Source organism: Peromyscus californicus, unplaced genomic scaffold, assembly GCF_007827085.1.
Source record: "Peromyscus californicus insignis strain IS unplaced genomic scaffold, ASM782708v3 Scaffold_19__1_contigs__length_69161282, whole genome shotgun sequence".
Taxonomy (NCBI): Eukaryota; Metazoa; Chordata; class Mammalia; order Rodentia; family Cricetidae; genus Peromyscus; species Peromyscus californicus.
The window spans coordinates 21,777,277-21,802,021 of NW_026294491.1; the positions used below are offsets into that span (position 1 = coordinate 21,777,277).

Consider the following 24,745-nt stretch of genomic DNA (forward strand, 5'->3'; position numbering starts at 1 on the left):
AAATTTACTGGCAGAAAACAGTCAGGAAATCTGAGACACTATGAAAAGACCAAATCTAAGAATAATAGAAATCAAGGAAGGAGAAGAATACCAGTTCAAAGGCACAGAAATACTTTCAACAAAATCATAGAAGAAAATTTCTCTAACCTAAAAAAGAAGATGCATATCAAGGAACAAAAGACATACAGAACAACAAATAGGCTAAAAAAAACCCAAACACAAAACAAACAAAACAAAGAAAGAATATTAAAAGCTGCAAGGGGAAAAGATCAAGTAACATATAAAGGCAGACCTATTAGAATAAGAAACACCTGACTTCTCAATGGAGACTCGAAAGCCAGAAGGGCTGAGCAGATGTTCTAAAGTCTCTAAAAGACCATAGAGGCCAGGCCAGACTAATATGCAAAGTAGAACATTCAATCACAAGAGATGGAAGAAATGATATATTCCATAAAAAATAAAACAAAACAAAAGCAAAGACAAATTTAGGCAGTAGCTATCTAAAAATCTAGTTCTACAGAAGTAGAGAAAAAGGAAACTTTAATCTGACTAGGTCAACCACACCCAAGAAAACACAAAGAATAATAATCTCAGACCAGAAAATCAAAATAGGGGAAGCACATACACACACCATCACCACCTACCACCACCACCACCACCACCACCACCACCACCACCACAACAACAACAACAACAACAACAAAATAACAAGAATCAGCAATCACTGCTTATTGATATCTCTCAATGTCAATGGTATCAATCCCCCAGTAAAGATATACACATTAACAGAATAGATGTGAAAACAGGTTTGATCCTTCTACTGCATTCATGAAAAATACATCATCATCAAGGATATATATCATCTCAGGGTGAAAAGATTGGAAAAAGATAGTCCAAGCAAATGTATCTAAGAAACAAGCTGGTGTAGCCATTTTAACCTCTGATAAAACAGACCTCACACCAAAACTAATCTGAAGAGACAGGGAAGGACACTACATACTCATCAAAGGAAAAAAAATCCACGAAGAGGACATTGAAATTCTTAACATCTATGTACCAAACACAAGGGCATCCAAGTTCATAAAGGAAGCACTTCTACGATTTAAATCAAATATTGACCCTCATATACAGATAGTGGGAGAATTCAACCCTACTCCTGCCAATAGGAGGGCCTGCCAGACAAACAATAAAAACAGAAAAAAAAATGGATCTAACTGACATTATAAATCAAATGGACCAAACAGATATTTACAGAATATTTCATCCAAACACAAAATAATATATCTTCTTTTTTGCACCTCATGAAACTTTCGCTAAAATTGACCACATACTCAGACACAAAAGAAGTCTCAACAGATAAAAGAAAATTGAAATAGCACCCTGCATCCTATCTGACCACCGTGTATTAAAGCCAGATTTCAACAACAGAAACAAAACAGGAATCAATGAAAGCTTACAAACTCATGGAAATGGAACAACTTACTAATGAATGAAAAATGGGTCAAGACAGAATTAAGGACTTTCTAGAACTGAATGAAAAAGAACACAAAATATCCAAACTTAGGGGTCACAATGAAGGCAATTCTAAGAGGCAAGTTCATAGCACCAAGGGCCTATATTAAAAAATAAATAAGTGGAGAAATCTCATACTAGTAACTTAATGGCACTTCTGAAATCTCTGGAACAAAAAGAAGAAATTGCATGATAAAGGAATAGATGGCAAGACATAACCAAACCCAGGGCTGAAATCAATAAAATAGAAAAATTATACGAAGAATCAATAAAACAAAGAGTTGGTTCTTTGAGAAAATCAAGATTGACAAACCCTTATCTCAATTAGCTAAAAGGCAGAGAGAGAATACACAAATTAACAAAATTAGAACTGAAAAGAGGGACATAACAGCAGACACTGAAGAAATCCAGAGAATCCTAAGGACATACTTTAAACACCCATACTCTACCAAGTTAGAAATCTAAAGGAAATCGATAATTTTCTCAATACATAGCACTCGCCAAAGTTAAATCAAGATCAGATAAGCGGTTTAAACAGACCTAAAACCATTAGTGAAAAAGAAGCAGTCATTAAAAATCTCCCAACTTTGGTTAGCAAACAATCTTTCATTGATGGTGGAAATGCAAACTTGTACAGCCACTATGGAAATCAGTGTGGTGGTTCTTCATGAAGAAGGGATGCCAACTACCTCATGATTCAGCTGTACCATTCTTGGGCATATATCCAAAGGATGCTTCACCCCACCATCGAGACACTTGCTCAACCATGTTTATTGCTTGCTCTATTCTTAACAGCCAGAAATTGGAAACAACCTAGAGAGATGTCCCTCAACAGATGATTGGATAAAGAAATGTGGTACCATAATACAGTGGGATATTACTCAAGTCTTAAAGGAAATAAAATCATTAAATTTGCAGGTAAAAGGATGAAATTAGAAAAAAAAAATCATCCTGGGTGAGGTAATCCAGACTCAGAAAGACAAATATGGTATGTATTCACTTATATGTGGATATTAGCTGTTAAGAAAATGATAACCAAGCTACAATTAGAGGTTAGGTATAGAGAAAAGAACTAGAGGGGATAGATAGATCTCCATAAGAAAGGCAAATAGAATATAATGGATGGATTGGCAGAAGGGAGGCTGGAAAAGGAGGATCAAGTTTCAGGGAGGTGAGGGAGGATATCTGGGGAGAGACAGATGAAATTAATGTCCATTTGAGGGGTAGTATAGAAATCTAATACACCAGAATATTCCGTGTGTGTGTGTGTGTGTGTGTGTGTGTGTGTGTGTGTGTGTGTGTGTGTATGTGTGTAGGCAATCTAAATGCAATCACCAAATATTGGGGGAGACATAGCCCCAAGTGAACATCTTTTGTCACCATAGAAGCTTCAAGTACTGTGAATAGGTTATGTCTAATTGAGTCATTGGCTAAAAGGGTCCCATGGGACTCCCCAAACAACCCAGGCCATTGCCAAGACTATAGATGACACTCCAGGAACTGTCAGCAAGACACTGTAGCTGAATTCAACACCTACACAACTCACTGAACTGGGAGAAGTTAAGCCGGTGCCTACCCAGAGCCTTCACCTCTAAGTTATAGTGTCTTTGGTGCGGGAATATACTCTGCATTCTACCAAAAGAGAAATGTAAACAGCAACCCAGCCACAAACCCTTTGATCTACAATGGTATCCTGCTTACAAGGCAGTCTAGTACAATGGTGCCACAAAGCTTTTAGGGGTAACTAACCAATATCTGGTTTGACTTAAGGCCCACTCTACAAGTTGGACCCCATATCCAACACTGCTTGGATGACCAAGACTCTGAGACTAGATAGTCCAGGGACCTAGTGTACAACTAAATTCTATTGTCCTTTTACAAAGTAGCAATAAAATGACTCTTAGGGACATTCTGCTATACTCATAGATCAGTGCCTTGCTCAGCCATCATGAGAAAAGCCCCTCCTGTAACAGCTGGGAACAAATACACAGATCCATCACAGCTAGATATTATGCAGCCAGAGACCTTGGAACACTCACTCAGCCATAAATGGGATATCTCCATGCAATCCCTCCCCTCAGGGTTCAGGGAACCCTGTGGAAGAGGAGGTAGAAAGAGTGTAAGAGTCAGAGGAGATGGAGGACACCAGGAGAACAAGGCCTTTAGAGGGTCAACAGGATCAATGCACCTGGGAACTCACAGAGACTGAGGAAGCATGGACAGGACTTGCACAGGTCTGTACCAGGTCCTGCTTGTATATATTATGGCTTCAAGTTTAGTGTTTTTATGGTATTCCTGAGTGTGAAAATGAGTGGGTCTCTGATTCTTATGCCTTCTTTTGGGCTCTTCTTTTGTTTTTTTGTTTTGTCCAATTCCGATGTATTTGTTTTTTTTTTTAAATCATATATTATGTTCTGTTCTGTTATATTATACTATATTATATTATATTATATTATATTATATTATATTATATTATATTATATTATATTATATTATATTATATTATATTATATTATATTATAAACCCTTAAAAGCCTGTTTGTTTTCTAATGAAAGACAGAAAGGTTATGGATCTGGATGACAGTGAAGAGGAGCTGGGAGGAGCAGAGGAAGAGGAAACCATAATCAAGGTATATTATCTGAGAAAAAAATATTTTCAATAGAAAGAAAAAACTTCAGATTAAAAAGACAAACAAGCAAGATATAGAGTACCTCTGGAAGGACAGCTGAGGTCCTATGACCTGTACGTGCATATTCACTTATACCCACACTCATAGACACACACACACACACACACACGTACACACACAGACACAGACACATGCACATGTATGTGTGCAGACACACACTCACATACACACACACACACGTGTATATATACACACAGTCACACATATGTATTCACAAGTAAACACACAATACGTGTATGCATACAGACACACACACACAATACACACATGCACATGCGTGCACATACAAATGCATACACGTGTGTGTGTGTGCACACACAGATTCACTCTATTCTTTCTTGGGTATAGAAGGTAGCACCCATCCTGTTGGAACCTGCATGAATCAGCCCTGAACTCGTATAAGAATATTTACAGTTTAAGCAATGGGGAGATGGGAAAAAGGTGAAAGCAGCATTTTGAAAAAGGATATTCCTCATATTTCATTCTCTAGACCTGATGTTTCTGGATCATTCCATGTTAACAGAGACTGCTCACTTCATGTAAATTCCTCTCCAGGCTTTCACTGCCTGTTTCATTCAGTTTGTGTGTGTGTGTGTGTGTGTGTGTGTGTGTGTGTATGTGTGTGTGTGTGTGTATGACACATACACACACATATGACTATACACACATTTACATATATGTATGAAATACATATCTATGACATAGATGAGAATTTTTAATCAAGTTTTATTTTTAAAATGATGCATATGGATGGGTCTGTGTGTGCATGCGTGAGTACAGACGCCCATAGAGGTGAGAAGGGAGCACTGGATTCCACAGAGCCACAGTAACAGGTAATTTTGAGAGGCAGAGCACTGACCTTTGCTCTCTGTAAAAGCCTACACATTTTTAACCACCGGCCAATCTCTCCCTACCCAAGATGAATCTTTAGCATATCAAAGTTTGTATTAGGCTGCAGAGAAAACTCTGCACTTACCTTTCTCACGAGAGTAACTTTATCTCGGAAATAATTAGAATTAAGGCCTGCAGCGGGATAGGTCCTGTGGTGTTTTGAAGGGCAGCTGCTGATGTGACAGAGCTGGGATAATGGGAAGGGCGTCTGCCTACAGAAGATTTGGAATATGGAGAAGCTCCCAGACACAGCCATGTCATCACTTTCGCTTAGCAATGTGCCTCCTGCTCTGAACTTACAGAGGGAAGCGAGAGACTCTACTCTGGTGAGGGTCTAAAAACTACACAGGAAAATGACACACACACACACACACAGGAATGTTGCTGCTGAGCTCAACGAGGTCAGACTTGGGAGGCCATAAACACGCTGCCTGGGAACGTCAGCTCTGTGGTCAGATGGCCCAGGTGTCAATCATGTTTCACCCATGTACTCATTATGTCACTTCAGGGATGACTTATTTAACTTCAGCTTTAGGCTTTGATTTTCAACACTGTGGGGGAAAAAAAATCTTGTAAATTTTGTTTAAAAGGCTAAAATAACAGTAATGCAAAGAGAAATCAAAGCAGTTTTCTGCTATGTGACAAGTCCCACAGGGTTGCTTTTGTCTTTCTCGTTGCTACTGCTAAGAGACATTTTATTTTAATGCGTACTGTCATGCAAATTCATAGACAATATGTTTACACAAAGAAAATCTACAAACCATGACTGTGTATGCTTCCTCAAATACTGCTGGTGAGTTCCACTGATGGCAAATATTGCCTTTTTCTGAAATGGCAGAGGACAAACAGAATCCTCAAATGACATCTACCAAGGAGAATATCAGGAAAGAAGGAAAACACTCCTCTACCAGCCTTTCACGGACCACAGGTCCAAGGACACAAAACATATGGGGGCCTTGGATGGTGTGATTATACTCCTCTGTGGGGCAGGAGCCTCTTTTAAATTATATGAGAGAGCCTTGGAATCAATACCAATAGACTATGCTCCCTGGCTTCTTCTTGTTAGAACAATGAGCATGTAAAAGTTATTAAACATCTATGAGACTAGTTTATACTTGTATTTATGTACACACACACACACACACACACACACACACACACACACACACCAATGCCACTTACATAAGTGTCCTTAGAAATTATTGTTAGAACCAATCCGTTTTTCCTGGAGAGCTATGCCATGTCTGCAGGGCCGCAAGGACACCAGCTGACAACCTCCTGCATAAATTAGCAGGTGCTCTTTCCCCCTTTCAGACCACCCTTCTTGACATTATTCAAGTAGTCCTAGTATTTCACTGACCCTTCCAAAGAGAAGCCACCCAGGGCTGCTCCGGGATCCATTTGTCACCCTCCCCTTTCTTTGCAGCGTGTTTTGAGGCACTTAGTGCCATTAGAAAAAAAAATTATATTATTCATGCCTTGTACCGGGCCTGGCTCCTGCTCCCAGGTGGAGCACCAGATGCATAATGGGGCCATTTAAAAATGCTACCTTAGAGAAAACAGCTCTACAAAATTAGTGAGATGATGCCAAGGAGTTCTCTTTCTTTGCTTCCAGCATGAGCTATCTTCCAGGAAAACGAATTACTGTACCAACCACGGAGCGGCACAATTAAGAGGGGAGGAAATTGGCAGAACATACTGCAGAACATCCCCTAACTGGAGGATGGGGAGTGCAGGCGAAGACGTGCCACTCAGAAGTCCATGCATATTTAGCCGTTCAGTTAATACATGGAATCTTTCAGGTCATCTGCGAGATGCACGCGACAAACTAAATATTGACTCAGCAGGAGCTCAAATGAGAGGTCTAACTAAATGAAATGGTACTAAGAGGAAGTTGTTGCATTAAACTCTAGGAAATCATTAAGACACCAAAGAGAGGGAAGAAAGTCAAAGAGGAAAAGTGATAATCAGAGATACACATAACCATGTGTGTACATGTGTGTGAGAGGGAGAAATAGTCCTGTCCAGGGAAGGGCGCACAAATTGGTTACCAGAAACTGAATGATTAGCTCTGAAAGCATACGAACAATTGACATTATACAAATGGAGCAGGCTGTATTTAGAAATACATAATACACATATATACGCAGCAACAACTAATGAAAAAAGAGGCCATGAACGTGAAAAAGGACAAGGATGGGTACATGAGAGGCTTTGGAGGGAGGAAATGGAAGGGGGAAATGATATCATTAGATTAAAATCTCAAAAACGACCAGAAAGAACTTTAAAAAAAAAAAAATACAAGTGGGGCTCCTAAAACTGCCATGGAAAAACAAATCAAGCTTCAAGAAACATCCTGTGTGCACACATTTCTACCTGCACACACATCCACCTAAGCTGTGGATGGTATAAAGACTGCTGGGCTGGAGACACGGTTCAGTAATTAAAGCTCTGACTGAGTGCTCTTCCAGAGTGTCTGAGTTTGATCTCCAGCACCCATGTGCAGGTGCACAATAGTCTGTAACTACGGTTCCAGGGGAGCCAACGTCGTTTTTTTGGCATCTGTGCTGGGCACACGTGTGATGCACAGACATACCAGCAGGCAAAATGCCTACACACAAAAATAAAAATTAAAGGAAAGGCTCTGCATGTCTTGTTCTCAGAATCACAATTATCAGAAAAGTCAGCAAGAGGTCAAGTCCTGTGACCCAGAGCTTGACTGTATGCATTCTCCTAAGATCTGCTATCACAAAGGAACAAGACTGGGCTTGGCTCCCACAGGTTGTCAGGGTTATTGTTGTCATGGGCTGCATCATCAGAAAGCGGAATTTCTGGGCCACATTATCACAAGGCCTTGATGAGATACCCTTACTCAATTTAGACTTCTTGGAAATTTCATGTTTCATTGAAGGTCAGTATAAGACATTTTCATTTTGGACACTTCTGTGTCTTATCAACTGGAAGATGAGAATTTTTTTTCATGTATCCTATTGATACTCTAATAGTGATGCAACTAATGCAAACATTATTTTCAAACTTAAAGCCTGATAAAATATCATCTTTCTCAATAACCACTTATGCTATCAGTAGTGACGACTTTTTACTAGAATTGCTCATTAATTTGTAGCTTTAATATATTTATCTAGAACATATGTATTCAAAAAGTCTACATTGGTTCATAATCTGTCACAACCCATTATTAATTTAATTTCTAATTTTATGTATTGCTTTGTTTCTTATACTTGCAGTTCTCAGAATCAAGTGAAATGAAACTGTATTTGTAGTAAAACATGTTACAGACTGTAATATTTCTGCTTGTCTCTCTTCCTTGCTGAACTCTTAGAGGACAGGAAGCTTGTTTTCTGTGTCATGGCAGGAAAATTAGAATAAATATATGTGCTAGTGTAGAGTGACACAGAGGGCCGCAACTGGAATCTGAGTCCATAGTTTCTTTCTGTCACTACTAACCATGTGATATTTGGCAACTTATATTCATTTATTAGCCTTTGTTTGCTTGTCAACCAAATGCCGTAGGTTTCCTTGCAGTGTAGTTAAGAGGATAAAAGCATATATATGAACATGTCAGTAAGTGAAATGTAGTCACCAAGTGGAACAAGCTCCCATACCATCTCTTCCCCTCATGAATGGATAATGATAAAGGATATCACAATGTTACCATGTTCTTTTGAGCTCATCTGAGCTAGAGGTGAGCTTTTGCCTGACCTCCCAGGGCTTGTAGAATGGCACAACAATGTCTTGAACTGGGTTGTCTACTGCTTTGAATCAACCCCTCAGTCATGGGTTAGCTACATAAGCAGGTCATGCAGGGGTGGCTGTGCAGACCAACTCAGAGGACCTTCTAGAGCAAGGAGTAACTGAGATGAAGACATCCAACACCAGCAGCTGGGAAGCGGGGGAAAGTCAGCTAAAGAGATGCATCATCATTTTCATAAAGAGTTGAGGGGTATTGTTAAACATTTTACAGTGTACCGGACACCCTAACAACTAATTAACTTACTCTCATAGGCAAATAGTGCTAAAGGTGAGCAACCTGGAAACAGATGAAAGCACAAGAAGCCAATGATTGATATCACATACTAAGGGTTATTAATTTGCTATTAATGTCATCTAGACATTAAGTCATGAAGAAAAGGCCAGCAAGATAGCTCAGTGGTAAAGGCACTTACTGTGAAAGCCTGATGACCAGAATTCAATCCCTGGAAACCACCTAAAGGTAAGAGGAGGAAAGACTCCCCATGATTGTCTTCTTGCCCCCAGGAACAAATCCATGCCACCACATCTCTCTCCCTCTCTCTCCTTCTATCCCCCAAGACTCCCTCAACACACACCTGCCATTCATTCCATACTAATAAATAAAATTAAAATATAGCAAGCCATGAAGAAAGAATGAGACTGCACTGGTTTTGATAGGAAACTCAAAGAAAAAGACGGGGGTGAGGGAGAAGAGAGGGAGGGAGCAGAGAAGAAAAAGGAAGTGAAAGCGAGAGAGGGAGAGAACATTTATCCCTTGACTAAATTGACTCTCTATTACATATTTCCAAGAAATGAAACGACAACTTTGAATGTAATCCTTGCCACCCTGAGTCTTTGCTCACACTGCTTTCACTTCTACAGTTATCTTCTTACAATGAATGTTGAAATCAACATTGCTCTTCCACAATCCTTAGCACCTTGCTGCTTTTCTTCTCTCCCTTTTGCATCTCTGCTTTTATACCTGGTTCCCAGCTAAACTCACAAGCATCCAAGTGTCTGTATGGAGGGCTGATCTTACTTTGATGTGTATTTTGCCTAATGGGGCATTGGCTCCTTCCTAGAGTTGTCAAATCCATCTTGCTTACCTCAAGGACTTTTCTTCCACCAGCTCTTTGAAGTTCCAAGTTTCAGATTGTTTAGCATATAAAAGACATAGTTTCTTCTCTTCCCTACTATGGGTTAGTAACAAGCCAATTCCATTCTCAAGAATAGTTTGATAGTCAAAAATTCTGTTTTAAATATTAACAGAATTGAACATAATAATTTAGTGTCTGTGTTTTGAATCATGTAAGACTATTACAGATAGCAATCTGACCATCATTATAAGCAGTAAACTCCTTACCACCAGCTCACACTTCATCTATTTTATTCCTCTTTGTTGGCATTGATTTTGTATCTCATCCAGATGTCTGATCTCACCTCTCCCTGTGACCAAAAATATCTTAATTTCAAAAAAAAAAAAAACAAAACAAAACAAAACAAAAAAAAGAACACTGATCTTCCTAAGAAAAACTGTCATCATCTCCGTAAAGCCAAACCAAACCAATCCTAATATCACAAAGAAGATATCATGCTGTTTGGTATGTGTCACCTTCTCTAGATTAACCATCATCAAGGAAAGTGCCTAGAGTCACACATCTTATTCTCACTGGTGAAAAATAAAGCAGCATCATAGAAGCATCCTCTTAAAACAAATTGAGGCAAAAGATTTCTACCTTTTATGGCCTATTGCATTTAGTAACTGTTGCTGAAGAAAGTGTTTTAGACAAGCTGAAAAGAACAACAGGAAAAAGACCAGAAATCTAGAAGGAAGGAACCAAGATAAATACAAGGAAGAATCAAAAAGGAACACATTACTTGTCTAGATTATATCCTGCTCCAGTCTTTTGGGTTCAATTGCATCCTATTGATTCCATATTTTGAGTGTGTGTTCTGGCCAGTTAGCCTTGCAAATACTGATTCAATAGATCCTTCTTGTCATTAACATTATGTTCAGTCAGTGATTCTCCTAATTTTCAATTAAACCAGACCTTAGTCCTTGGCAAAGGCAAGCACCATGTAGCCAGGTATTCTGATATCACCTCCTGTCACCTTACAACCAAACTTGCTGGGAAATTAGAGAGGAATATTTTCAATAACTATGAAGTATAAAACATGATGGCCAAGATTGGGTTTCTGAATCTGCTGAGCCCTACCCTGTGTCCTGGAACAAGTTATTAAAACACTCCATCTATTTCCCTATGTGTCAAGTTGAGATAGTTACAACACAACATATTACTCCACTAGATCCAAATGTGGCTGCCACTGGATACACGGCAGAATACACCTTCCCAGAAACAATCTCGTCCATGATGATGGCTGTTGATCTCCAGACCGAGATAATTTTATAACCCACTTTGTTGAATAGCAATACAAAAACAAAACCACCCCCCTCACACACATACTAAAAAAATAATTCCTAAATCGCTAAGGTATCAGTGCTTGCTTTGATTCCTGGATAGCATGACTTTACAAATCAAACAACCAATGAGCAAAAGCCACTTTCTGTAGCTAAATTTTCTAATTAAAACTTTCATCTCCTCTTTCATATTTATCTACCTTCCTTTCTTCTTCATCCCTCCCCCTGCCCCCATTTCCTTCACTTCTTCCATTTTATACGTTAACCCCGTGTCTCTTTCTTGATAAGTATTTCTGCTAATTTTTAAAATCTTCCCTTTTTCGCTGTTTTCTCATTTTTTTTCATGCCTAGACAAATGGATACACTAAGATCATTAGCTAATTCCCTAATGTTATAACATGGCAAGCACATTAGCCTACTAGGTGATTTGTATGTACTTGATTGCCTAAGTTCTGTGGGCCCTGGTGGCTCCTTTGGTCAATAGTTATATTACTGCTGACCCCTATCATTCCTTAATTGATATATATTGCTCCCTGCTAGAAGCCAGAGCTTGGTTGCAGTTGCCTGGAAAACTTTCAAATCTTGCTGATCTTCCCACTCCCAGTGGATTAGTCTCATATATTTTCCCAATTTTTAACAGTGTGGCTTTGGCACACCTGCTTCAGGGTAAGAGGGTACAATTAAACACATTAAAGGAAATTCACAAAACACAGTAATTATATAATTAATCAATTTTAAGTCATATAAAATTTGCTGACCTAAAAACATGGCACCTGGGAAAAGGATAATTTTAAGAGTTTCAAATTATTTATTACTTGAATTTCCCCCTATGGAATTTATATATACATACACACTAGATTACAACAATGCTTATTTGTTTATGACACACCTCCTTTCATGAGGTATAACGTTATCCAGCTGGCCACTGTGCTTCCAGAGACTAGAGGAACAACTGACAGATTGTTTGGTGGACTGACTTCTGGTAACCTGAGTAGAGGATAACCACTTGGGAGTTACACTCTATAGTTTTCTTTTTGGCTTTCTCGGGACAGAGTTTCTCTGTGCAGCTTTGGTGCCTGTCCTGGAACTCACGCTGCAGCCCAGGCTGGCCTTGAACTCACAGAGATCCACCTGCCTCTGCCTCCTGAGTGTTGGGATTAAAGGCATGTGCTGCCACCACCCGACCACTCTATATTTTTCTTTTTTCTTTTTTTTTAATTTTTTTTTTTTTCTGGAGCTGGGGACCGAACCCAGGGCCTTGCGCTTGCTAGGCAAGCACTCTACCACTGAGCTAAATCCCCAACCCCTATATTTTTCTTTATTTAAGCCACTCATAAGTCAGAGTGCCTGTGGAGACTGAACCACAAGATCCCATTCAGTTACTAGGAATTTGCATCCAAGGACTCTTTTGTACTGGTACTTTAAAAGACTCCAGTGTGATTTGAGAGGAAGCACTTGGAAAGTCATTGTGACTTCACTTTCTTAGGAACAAAGGATGAGAAGGCTGGGGCAGATTCCACCATCAGGGAATGTCCTGGAGCTTGGATCTAGAGGGATAAAGTGGGCAAGCAGCTTCTCTGCCCTCTATCTCAAATCACTGCGACTACCTTGAGCTGCTTTCTCTTCTAAGCAATGTAGAGAAGTGATTGAAGATGTGGGCATCTTATTTCCACTGCTACAGTGGTGTTTGGACAGAACGCTCGACCTCCAGTGCTAACAGAAGATGTCTCCAATTTTATCAAAAGATGAGATCCAGAGTAAGAACTTCTGCTCTCCACTCATCAGTCTTTATGTGTGATTATATCTTCTTTCACCTTGGTCCCAGCTCGGAAGAAAAGCTTTCTCATTTTCCAACCTTAATCTCTTAACTGTCCTCTTAACCTCATCCCTGCCACTCACTTAAAATGTTGTCTTTTTTTCTGTTATTGTGTCAATTTTTTCATTGGTTCATTTATTTCTTCATGCTTCTTATTCTTTTCCTTCTTCACTTATTTCCATTTAAACCTATGTAAGTACCGCAGGATAACTAGGCTTTCAGCACATCTATAATTCTATCTGTTCCGGGAGGCTGTGCTCATAGACACCTTCTCCTCCCTGCCAACCTCCTCCATATTCTATTAGATGTCCCCATTGTTTCTCTCTCCCTGCATTGGTTCTCAATCTTCCTGTGGTGTCATCACCATCATTTTAAGTCTGATACAGCTTGACAAATAAGTTCAGGTACTTTTTAAGAAGGTATCTAACTTGTGCTTTTCAGGCTCAGGGAGCATCAATTGTCTACGTTTATAGTTACCAACTCCCACAAAGTGATTCATTTAAGAGATTCAAGAATGTCTATAGGAGACTACGTCTTTAAAAGCAGATGTTTAAAACATGAGCAAGGACTGCTGAGTTTTAGCATTCACAGAGCACCAGAAGTGCAAAGTTGTTTGCGGCCAACGCCCACCTTTTCCCTCACAGCAACACAACTGGTTACACTGAGGAAAGGATTTGCATCCAGGCTAAAACACAGACAGACAAATGGAACATTATTTTCATCATGCTTTGTCACTGAGAAAACTCTGCTTGTCGATGTCCAGGGGAAAGTGAAGCCATGAACACATGCTTCAGTTTTCCTTCATTCTGATGGAAGGTATTTCTTTTGTCTAGATAATAATGCCACCAGTCAGAGCCACCAAGTTGATGGAGCAAAAATGCCTGGCTCCTTGATGATTCTCAGACCCTCTTGGAGACACTAACCCCCAATTTGTTTAAAATGCTGTGGGATAATGCTGCTGTACACTGGTTTAATAAAATGTTGATTGGCCAGTAAACAGGCAGGAAGTATAGGCAGGGAAAGCAGGCAAGGAGAATTCTGGGAAGAAGAAGGGCTGAGTCAGAGGTCGCCAGCCAGATGCAGAGGAAGCAAGATGAGAATGTCTAACTGAGAAAAAGTACCAAGCCACATGGCTAAACATAGATAAGAATTATGGGTTAATTCGAATGTAAGAGCTAGTCAGTAATAAGCCTGAGCTAATGGCCAAGCAGTTAAAATTAATATAAGCTTCTAAGTGATTATTTTATAAGTGGGCTACGGGAGTACAGGGGCTTGGCAGAACTGGAGAAACCTTTCAACTATAAGTGTCAAAGTAAACGAGTGCACTGTGAAAGGTCTTCTGGAAAATCCGTGTCTCAGCAAGTTCCCTAAAATCCTTCTCCAGTTTGTGTGTTTCCACTAGTTTCGCTATTTGTCCCTGTGCTTTTTCCCATCATGGTCTCAATATCTCTTGCCCATATAATCCCTCCTCTCTCGCGCCATTTGGGCTCAGGCTGACTCCCCAGGGGAGACCTTGCCTTGGAGGTGGTGGGAATGAGGGGTGAATTGGGGGGGGGGGGGAGGCTAGGGAGTAGAAGGAGGGAGGACAAGGGAATCTTTGGCTGATATGTAAAATTAAATTAATTATAAAATAAAAATATTTAAAAAAAATCCTTCTCCAGCATTCATTTAGTGAATGGCTCCACTTGCTTCTTAGACATTTCTTCCCTAAGAGCCACAGTTATAGCTCCTGCTTCTTCTGGAACTTTCTCCCCTCTGATGTCCCATAATTCACCTAACTTCAGTGAATAAAACGAACACATCTACTGAATGTTCTAGACCCGCTTTTCCCACCATGTGTAGCATTTAGGGAGTGTTGCCATCATTAGCTAAGTTGCCAACTCATTGAAGTAAGTCTTCCCTGTCCTTCACCCTTAACGTGTACAATTGGCTTAATTATCCCCTTACCTGTTCAACCATGCACATCTGTGCACACTACGAGTACACCGTTCATTGAATTACTCTACACTAACATCACACACTCAAGTGTATTTTACTTATGTTACTTTTCTATGGACTTGAGCATCATAAAAGACCCACTGGATAGTCATTTTCTTGTGGTCCACATGTACTGGTGTGCTTGGCAGAGAGAGTCACAGGACACCTTTTCTGTGATTTTTAATGAACTGTACTTTTGGTTTCCTACAGTTAAAACATGCAAATTCAGGATAGATATGTATTGTATAGACTTACACATGAGAGGTGATGGATTTTAATTCAATGCCATATAATGAGAATGTATTTCTAATCATTTCATTTCACTTATTCAACTTCTCTGCCCTAACCCTCAGCACTAACAGAATATGTTATGCCTATTCAGGCCAGAATCACAGCCATTCAGACTTACTTCTTTATCAAATGTATTTTCCAAGAGTCCTGTCACACAAACCTGACTCTGCAATAAACATATTCTGTGTTAAACTCTCCTGCTTTAAATAGAAAATCTGTGTGATATTTAAAAATAAGTGTGCTTGTTAATTTTTAAAAACCCCATAACAGGTTAGTTTTCAATTTGAAGAAGAAGAAAAAAGATACATATAAAGAAACAAAGAAAAAGGAGAAATAAAGAAAGAAGGTGAATATAGGGTCATGGAAATATTCAAGCAAGCATAGTTTGGCACACAAAAATGAAATGTACTTTAAAAGCTCTCCAGGACCCACCTGCGAGCAGATGTCAAGAAATGTAAAAGGGGGCATACTTTCCTCTGGCAGATTTATTTTTCTAATGGAGAACTGTGGGCATAATGATGACAAATAGCTTTGGATTCACAATGATACATGGATACATAATGACTTCACTTTTAAATTGAAAATCCTGGGTTTTAAATGGTTCCTGCCATATATATATATATATGTATGTATGTATGTATATATAATGTAAAGTTTATGAATTTGAATTACCACACCAAATAACAGTGAATGCAAAACCCATTTATATATCTCAAAATTACATTTTGGATGGACAATTAGCAGTCATTTTTTAAATATATATACTCTTATTTAAAACAGTTTTTAAATTTAAATATGTTTTGATCATCTTCTTCCCCTCCCCCAAGTCCTTCCAAATCCTTTCCCCTCCCTACCAACTCAACTTTAAGTTGTTTTTTAAGAAACAAACAAAAAATATAACCCCCAAAACAAACACACAAAACAAAACAAAACAACAAAATAAAACACCACCCCAATACAACAAACCCTGCAAAACAAACAAAACAAAACTAATACAAAAAAAAAAAAAACAAAGAAGAGAAAAACAAAACAAAACACCAAACTGTAACCAAATAAAAACACACATAGAACTGTGGAATCCATTATGTGTTGTTCAACTACTCCTGAACATGAGGCCTGCCCTGGAGTGGTTGATATACACAGTGTCACTTCATTAGCGAATGTTTATTTTCCCTCTCCTAACAGAAACAGATGACAGTTCATTTGTCAACCTTTACCCTAGCAGCAAGGTTCTCAGTTATTCATTTTTTAATATAACAAAGTAAAATACAATAAGATGACACAAAAACTATTATATCAAAGTTGGACAAGACAAACCAACAGAAGGAAAAGAGCCCAAGAAAAGGCACAAGAATCAGAGACTTGCTCATTTATACACTGAGAATCCTCATCATAAGAACACTAAACTGGAAGCCATAATATGAACACAGAGCACCTGGTGCAGACCTGTGCAATCCTTATACTTTGCTCTTCTTTATTTAGAAGGCCTTGTTTTCTCCGTGTCCTCCATCCTTTCTTGCTGTGGGATGTTCTGTATGGCAAATGTGTTGCTCTGATTGGTTAGTAAATAAAACACTGATTGGCCAGTAGTCAGGCAGGAGGAAGTATAGGCAGGAAAAGGAGGAGAAGAATTCTGGGAAGTAGAAGGCTGAGTCAGAGACACTGCCAGCCGCCGCCATGATAAACAGCATGTGAAGATGCCGGTAAGCCACGAGCCATGTGGCAAGGTATAGATTTATAGATTTTCCATACAGTTTGTAAGCAATATAAGTCTCTCTGTGTTTACTCGGTTGGGTCTGAGTGGCTGTGGGACTGGCGGGTGAGGGAGATTTGTCCTGACTGTGGGCCAGGCAGGAAAACTCTAGCTACACTTTCTGGCTCTTATGCTCTTTCCTTCTCCTCTTCTGCAGAGTTCTCTGAGCTCTGAGCAGAGAGATTTGACGGAAACATCTCATTTAGGGCTGAATGTCCCAAGGTCTCTCACTCTCTATATAATATCCGGCTGTGGGTTTCTGTATTTGTTCCTGCTGGCTGCATGAGAAAGCTTCTCTGATGATGCTAAACAAGGCACTGATTTATAAGTATAGAAATTATGTTTTTGAAAAGCTCTGTCAAGAATGGACCTATGGACATGTATTAAGTATTTTTGAGAGCTTTGCTCTGAGTAAGACAAAAGCCATTGTATATATTTAGAAAAGATGATGACTGTGTGGAATATTGAGTAAGGGAAAAAAGACTGGATGTTTAATAGTTTAGAGATATAGCATCAGATAGTTTAATGCACATATGCAGTGTGTTTATACAGAGGTGGTCATTATTTACTGTGATTTGGCCTATATAATTTCAATTTTATTTATTTAAATAATGGGCAAGTGACACAGTCCGTAGAAACAAAACACTAAGTACAGAATCCAGACTTTTTCCTGAAAGAGCAATGCTCAGTATTCAACTAGCAGTATTGCTGTAAACCTTGTCCTCACAGACTGAGCAACAGCCAAAATCTATGCACAGTGTTTCCTTATCTTGATGTATTCAATACCTTATGTGAGATACTCAACATACTACAAAAGACACTGTGATAAAAATTGGTCTATGTAGCTTGTAAATAAACATATATGTTCTCTTCATATTTAATGTAGACTAAGCTATAATGTTCATAGGGTATATGAAGTAAATTCATTTCTTACTTGTGATAGTAAAAATAATCACCGGTACATAAACAATTCTCTCTGTACTGTATGTGTGTACCCATGAATATGTGTATATTCCTATGTAGACCTGCTAATAGGGCTTATATGGCTTGTGATTTAGTCAAATATATTTTCTTTGAAAAGTGAAACGATATTAACATTGATATCATCTGTGTTTTTTTCTAAAATTTGTATATCAAGGAAATAAATCTTTATTTTCTCCTCTGACCTTTACAGGAATAAAAAGCAAGAGAGAAATCCTACCATTATTTTTTCTGAATCATTCACTTTTGCCTTGTGAGCCTCAATTTCTTCATGGGTTCAATGCTGAGTACCAAAAGAAAAAACACAGAGGTCTCTGACGGGAAACCTCAACTTTGACATTTACTTGTATGACCCCACAGAAGCTATTTAACCTTTCTGTATTGCATTGCTTCAGAAAGAAAACAAAACAATCAAATAAATGTCTCCCTGGAATGTGATTGCAATGCTTGGACTAAAACTTAGGCTGGAGATAGATAATCAATAATGATTAGTTTTCCCTCCCTGCCCCTGATGATAACCTTTCCTTTTTTTGTAACTACATTTACTTCAAGCACATCAATTCATTAAGAGAAAGTTTCATGCAGGGATACAGAAGGATGAGATGCTGCTAATACATAAGTATACTGGTACAGCTTTTAAAAAGGGTTCTAGCAATATGGTTTCCTAAAATGTTCATCATGCTTTAACTTAAATTTATAATCTTGGTCCATGTCCTTCTCAAAGTCACTGATAACCGAATCCAATATAGACATCAAATATTATTTTATTACTATGCCTGCTCTAGAGAAATGATCTAATGTTATTAAAAGATGAGCAAAACCCACCAGACATTATTTCTACCACAGTAATTTAAAAGCATCTTGAAACTCAAGGCCACTGAAGAATTTACGCAAGTTCCTCTAATGCAAAATATTTCTAACACTCTATTTCAAAAATTGCATATGGGATTTCTTTTACTCTCAGGACCAGAATTTATGGCTTATAAAAATAAATATGTAGAAAAGGAATACCAATTAATAATAATAAAATAATTTAATTAATATATAATTTACATTCATTTATTTTAAAACCTTACAGAACTCAATTCAGAGCTACCTCTGTGTACTTTATAAGGTCTAAAAACTGTTCTATGTGCCCATGAACTTCTTATCCAGGTCATATCAAAAACCTGATATATTTTTTAATCTCTGGAGTAAAAAAAAAAAAAAAAACCATCACTGATTTAACATTTTAAAAAAGAAACCTGGAAAATGATTATAATGACTGGGCTAAAACTTAGGGCAGAGATAGATAATAATGATTAGTTTCCTTTTTCTCTGCCCCAATGAGACTCTCTCCTTTTTTTATGTGGCTACATTTACATTACATGCAGTTTATACTAACTGTGGCCAAATCTGTCCTATGCTGCATTCATCTGGGGGATGGTGGTGAGCAGCACCATGGCTGCTCTGTGCCCAGCGTCTTCTGTGTGCAACGGTGGAAGTGACAGGCACTACTCACGGCTGACATGATGAGCTCGCCCCCCAGGTTTTGGATCTCAGCTTTAACTTGGCTGCAGATTTTCAGCTGGTGGGAGTAGAATTTAATCTGTTCCAGATAAGCCAGCAAGTCCTGTTTGCAAGGTGGATCTGGACACTGCAAGTACATCAAAGATAAAAACGGAAAGAGCAAAATAAAAAAGAGGTACATCAGAGTGGGGAACACACACACACCGTGGATACCTTAGCAATTTTCCACAAGCCCGTCCGTTTCTTATGCCAGCCCAGGTACAATCCCATACACTTCATTAGAAAGCGCCTGTTAACACAGCTTATGTATTCTTCAGATGTAGTCACTGAGTTTAGGCAAAGTACTTGTGATAGGAATTTACAGATACAAAGAAATACATAAAGTTCTGCCTTCAACTTATGACAAGTTTAGCAGTCTTCAGATTATGTCTTCAGGTAGACATGAAGAAATAGTAACATACAATTATCTCATCACTACAAGAATATTCCATGAAATGCATAGGTTTTTTGCTGTCTTCCCTGTGATATTTGTGTGAGGATATCAAATACACAACAAAGCATATTGTGCCGTATTATTTTTCAGCTTTCAATGCTCTTAGCTGGTGCAGATAAAGAAAATTATTTACACCTGAGATGATATCTGCATATGCAATGCAGACAACTCGCATGTTTTAAGGAGGTAGCAAATCTCTTTTAAAAAAAAACAGTCCCCCTTGGTGGTTAATTTTCTATAAGGAACTGTAAGGAAATAGTTCGAAGCTTCACTATAACATGGCAAAAGTCTCATGGTAAAGGTGAGTCTTGCTGCTCTCTCCCCCATGAAGTTAGAGTCTTAAGAAGTATGTTCCTCACCTTAATTCTATTTTTAATAAGAACATAGATATGCAAACAAAAACTCATAACAAAAATGCATTGCTACAGCACTTAAAATATCAAAAATTGGAAATAACACAAAATAGTATGAAGAGGAAATGTGAATGTCTAAGTACTGTGACACTGTATCATCTCAATGTATTTTCAGGGGCTGCAGAGAAGACTTACTGGTTAAGAGAGCTTGCTGCTCTTGCAGAGAATTCAAACAAGTTCAGGTCCTAGAACCTATGCCAGGCAGCTCATAACAACTCTACCTCCAGTTTGAGGGGACATGGCACCTTCTTCCTGTTTCCACAGGTACCCACATTTTATGTATGGCATTCACTTACACAAACAAATACATATGCATAAATAAAATAACACACAATAAAATATTTAAAATGTTTTCAAATGATGTGGGAGAATAATGATCAATGACAGAAAGTTAAAAATTGAATTTAAAATTGCATGCATCATTTCAACTAAGTTGGATCAAGTGTGTAGATTTAAAAACATACTGAAAAGGAAGTCTATGAAAATGATAATGGCTATAATATAGTTAGTTTTCTTCACTTTATTCATATATTACATTTGTATTGAAATAAGTGCACATTATTTTCATAATTATACAATGATATTTAAAATCTTTGAATTATGTAAGTTTAGTTTATAATTATATAAATTAAAAAGTAGGATGAACAGCCACCAGTGAGATAGTTCAATAATAAGGATTCTTGCCACCAAATCTGATGACCAGAGTTCAATTCCTAGAATACACAAGGTAGAAGAACAGATCAGACTCCTGTAAGTCATCCTCTGACCCCCATGTGTACATTGTGGCATGTGAGCCCTGCGCACCTCTTATAAATAAATAAATGTAAAAATGTAAGATGACAGACCAGAAAAATCTCTCATGAATATTTGCATTCATCTATTCTAATCATCTTCCAGTATCTACTAAGGAAAGGTTCCAGGACATATATAGATACCAAAATCCAAAATTGCACAGTTCATCTTAAATAAAATGGCAAAGTATTTGTGCATAACCGAAACACATCCTTCCGGTAAACTATATCTAAATATTTAAATATATCTATATTGCATATAAATAATTAATAAATTTAAACAGTATATAAATAGTTGGAGTATTGTATTGCTTGGGAAATAATGGCATTACAAGAAAGACAGTATATGCACAGTACACATATATCATCAAATGACCACCTATATCAAACTCAATTGGAGGTGCCTGAATTGGTGGATACATAACTCATATGTATAGAGGAATAACTAATTTGTAACTAGAATGAGGCAAGGTTAGGAAATTCCTGAGACGTTTGTTCTACTTCACATTGTCAAGTCCTTTGGTCTACATATCTCCAAGTCAGGCGTACAAGATGAGGACGTGGGAACATGCACTCAAAGTTCATAATGATCAATAAAGGGAGCAAATATATTCCTCTGCAGAAACATTTCCACCTGCTAGACAGAAATAGACACACACAAAGCTTGGCGGCTACATGATCTACGGCCAGAAGGGACATTAGACATGATGGAAAAAACGAGTTAGATAAATGTTATTTTTGTTTTGAATGCGGAATTAACAGTGATCTGTCACCCTTTTAATGACGATTAAATTGTAATTCAGTAAAAAGAAACAAGAAAGTGCAAAAGGCAGAAGAGAAAGAGAAGACAAAAGAAAAACAGAAAGCAGAGGAGAGGCGGCAGCTAATTTCCATAGTTTTTCCTGCCTGCAGGATGCTACTGTAAATAATTTAAGCATGTAATCGCATTCAGTGCTCAACCTCTGAGACACAGGTATCTTCCTCCGATGAAAAAAAGGTGCACCCCCAATTGTTTCATCCTGACAGAAAGTGTGTGTTCACTCAGTGCTTCCTCCATGTGAGGCACCACACCTGGTCTTTCAAAAGCGTGAAGCGCAGCCCTTCAGTCAGATCTAGATAATGCCATTTCACAAACTAAACTTCAAAAACAGTAAATATGAGGGTTTTGTTTCCTCTGCTTCATTCACATGGATGAAAATCATTTCTCCCTCACAGCAGTCCTTCAAAACACTTTTGATTTTGCTTATTGAGGAACTTACTCTTTATTCTTTACTCTTATGGTCAGATCCAATGGCAGTCCTGGCATAGATAGTGTTTCATCTGTCACATATTATTCCCTGTATAACAGAAGAGTTATACAGGGAATGCATAAATCCCTGTATTATCCATGGATCCACTATAACCCTCAATCAATAAATGCAGAAACAGAGGCACAGAGGGGCAGTTTCCTTGCCAACTAATAGGTAGCAGAGATGAAATTAAAGGAAGATGGAGACTCCATCCTTACCTATGTGGCCAGAAATAATGTTGCTCTTCTTACAGCCATCACTATACATGGTAAGTACTAAACTGCCACTTGATTTCTAAATGGGCTTCTTAAGTTGGCCTTTTATTTTAAATTACAAATTTGATTAGCATGGATTTGCTCTTTCAGGTTTAGCAAACTCCTGATGAAATTTACCCTGTAACTACTGATTTGATTCTTTTTTTAATTGAGAATAGATTTTTATACAATATATTTTAATTATGGTTGCCCTCCTCTAACTTCTCCCGGATCCTCCCCACATCACTACCAACCTATATCTGCACCCTTTCTTGCTTTATCTCACCGGGACACAAGGAGGCCTCTAAAAGTGTCCTCCCAGATCCTTTCCAAACCCCACCCACTCAAATTTATAACCTTTCTCTCTCTCTTTCTCAATAGGAGACAGGCACCCAAAACTAATGAAAGAAAATAATATAAAAAACAAAGAAAGCAGAACAGGGCAAAAGAAACAACAACAACAAAAAGAGCCAAGAAAAAAACTGAAGAAACACCTACTGAGACACACACACACACACACACACACACATACACGCGCACACACATACATACACACACATACACAACACACACATACACACACATATATACACACACATACTCAACACACACATACACACATACACACACACACACACACACACACACACACACACACACACACACACATTTGCAAACACAGACAACCCACAAAAAAGCGAACTTGGGAACCATAATACAAATGAAAAATTCTTTAAGGTTAAAAAAAAAAGTCCTCTCCCTGAGAATGGGAAAGAGAAGAGATCACCTGTGTGGACTGTGGGCAGGTGGGGAGGGGAACATGAGTGATCAGGTTGGGGGTCACAGAGAGAGAGAGAGAGAGTACTGAGAGAGACTACTAGAAAGGGGGGAATTTGGGGATCAGGTAAAAACCTGGTGCAAGGGAATCTCCCAGTAATCTCCAAGTATGACCCCAGCTGAGTCTCCTAGCAACAGTGGATGTACACCCTGAACTGGCCATCTCCTTTGACCAGGTAAGACTTCAAGTGGAGGGAGGGAGTGGGAAACCAACCCAGCCACATAACCTTTGACCCACAGTCTGTCCTATCTATGGGATGTGCTGGGGTAAGGGTGGACTATAGATTGAGGGAATGGCCAAACAATGACTGGTCTAGCCTAATACCCATGCCAGGAGAGTAAGCTCATGCCTGACACTTCCAGGAGCACCAGGACCCACAGGCTGTGAGATCCAGAGACCTAGGATAGACACAAACACAACAGGAGGACAAAAAAAAGTCAATGTGATGATGTCTAAAGATATTCTGCTATACTCATAGATTGGTGCCTAACCCAGTTGTCATCAGAGAGGTTTCTTCCAGCAACTGGTGTGAACAGATGCAGACCCCACACCTACACATTTGGTAGAGCTCAGGGAATCCTACAGAAGAGGAGGATAAAGGATTGTAGGAGACATAGGGGTCAAGGACACCACAAGAAAACCCACAGAATCAACTAACCTGGGCTCAAAGGGGCTCACAGAAATTGAACCAACAACCAGGGAGCCTCCGTGGTACTGACCTATGTGGGGTCTTGCCCCACTGGGAACTTGTGTCACCTCTGAAGACGTGACCTGGAACCAAGGAAAGGTAAGCGTGCCCATTTCCCTGCCTTCCTGCTGTGGGATGTTCTGTATGTCAAATGTGTTGCTGATTGGTCAATAAATAAATCACTGATTGGCCAGTGGCCAGGCAGGAAGTATAGGTGGGACAAGGAGGAGAATAAAGCTGGGAAGTGGAAGGCTGAGTCAGAGACACTGCCAGCTGCCACGATGAGAAACAGCATGTGAAGATGCCGGTAAGCCACAAGCCATGTGGCAAGGTATAGATTTATAGAAATGGATTAATTTAAGCTGTAAGAACAGTTAGCAAGAAGCC

General features: G+C 38.8%; 1 protein-coding gene across 4 annotated transcripts in view; it reads right to left on the minus strand.

Moving 5' to 3' along the window:
* Window positions 1-24,745, minus strand: part of Ctnna3 (catenin alpha 3) — a 1,464,870-nt gene that overhangs the window by 30,913 nt on the left and 1,409,212 nt on the right. For all 4 annotated transcript variants that reach the window (XM_052744818.1, XM_052744817.1, XM_052744819.1 and 1 more), the window contains one exon: window positions 19,585-19,719. In XM_052744818.1, coding sequence (XP_052600778.1) covers window positions 19,585-19,719 — 135 coding nt within the window. The remainder of the gene's footprint in view (window positions 1-19,584; window positions 19,720-24,745) is intronic.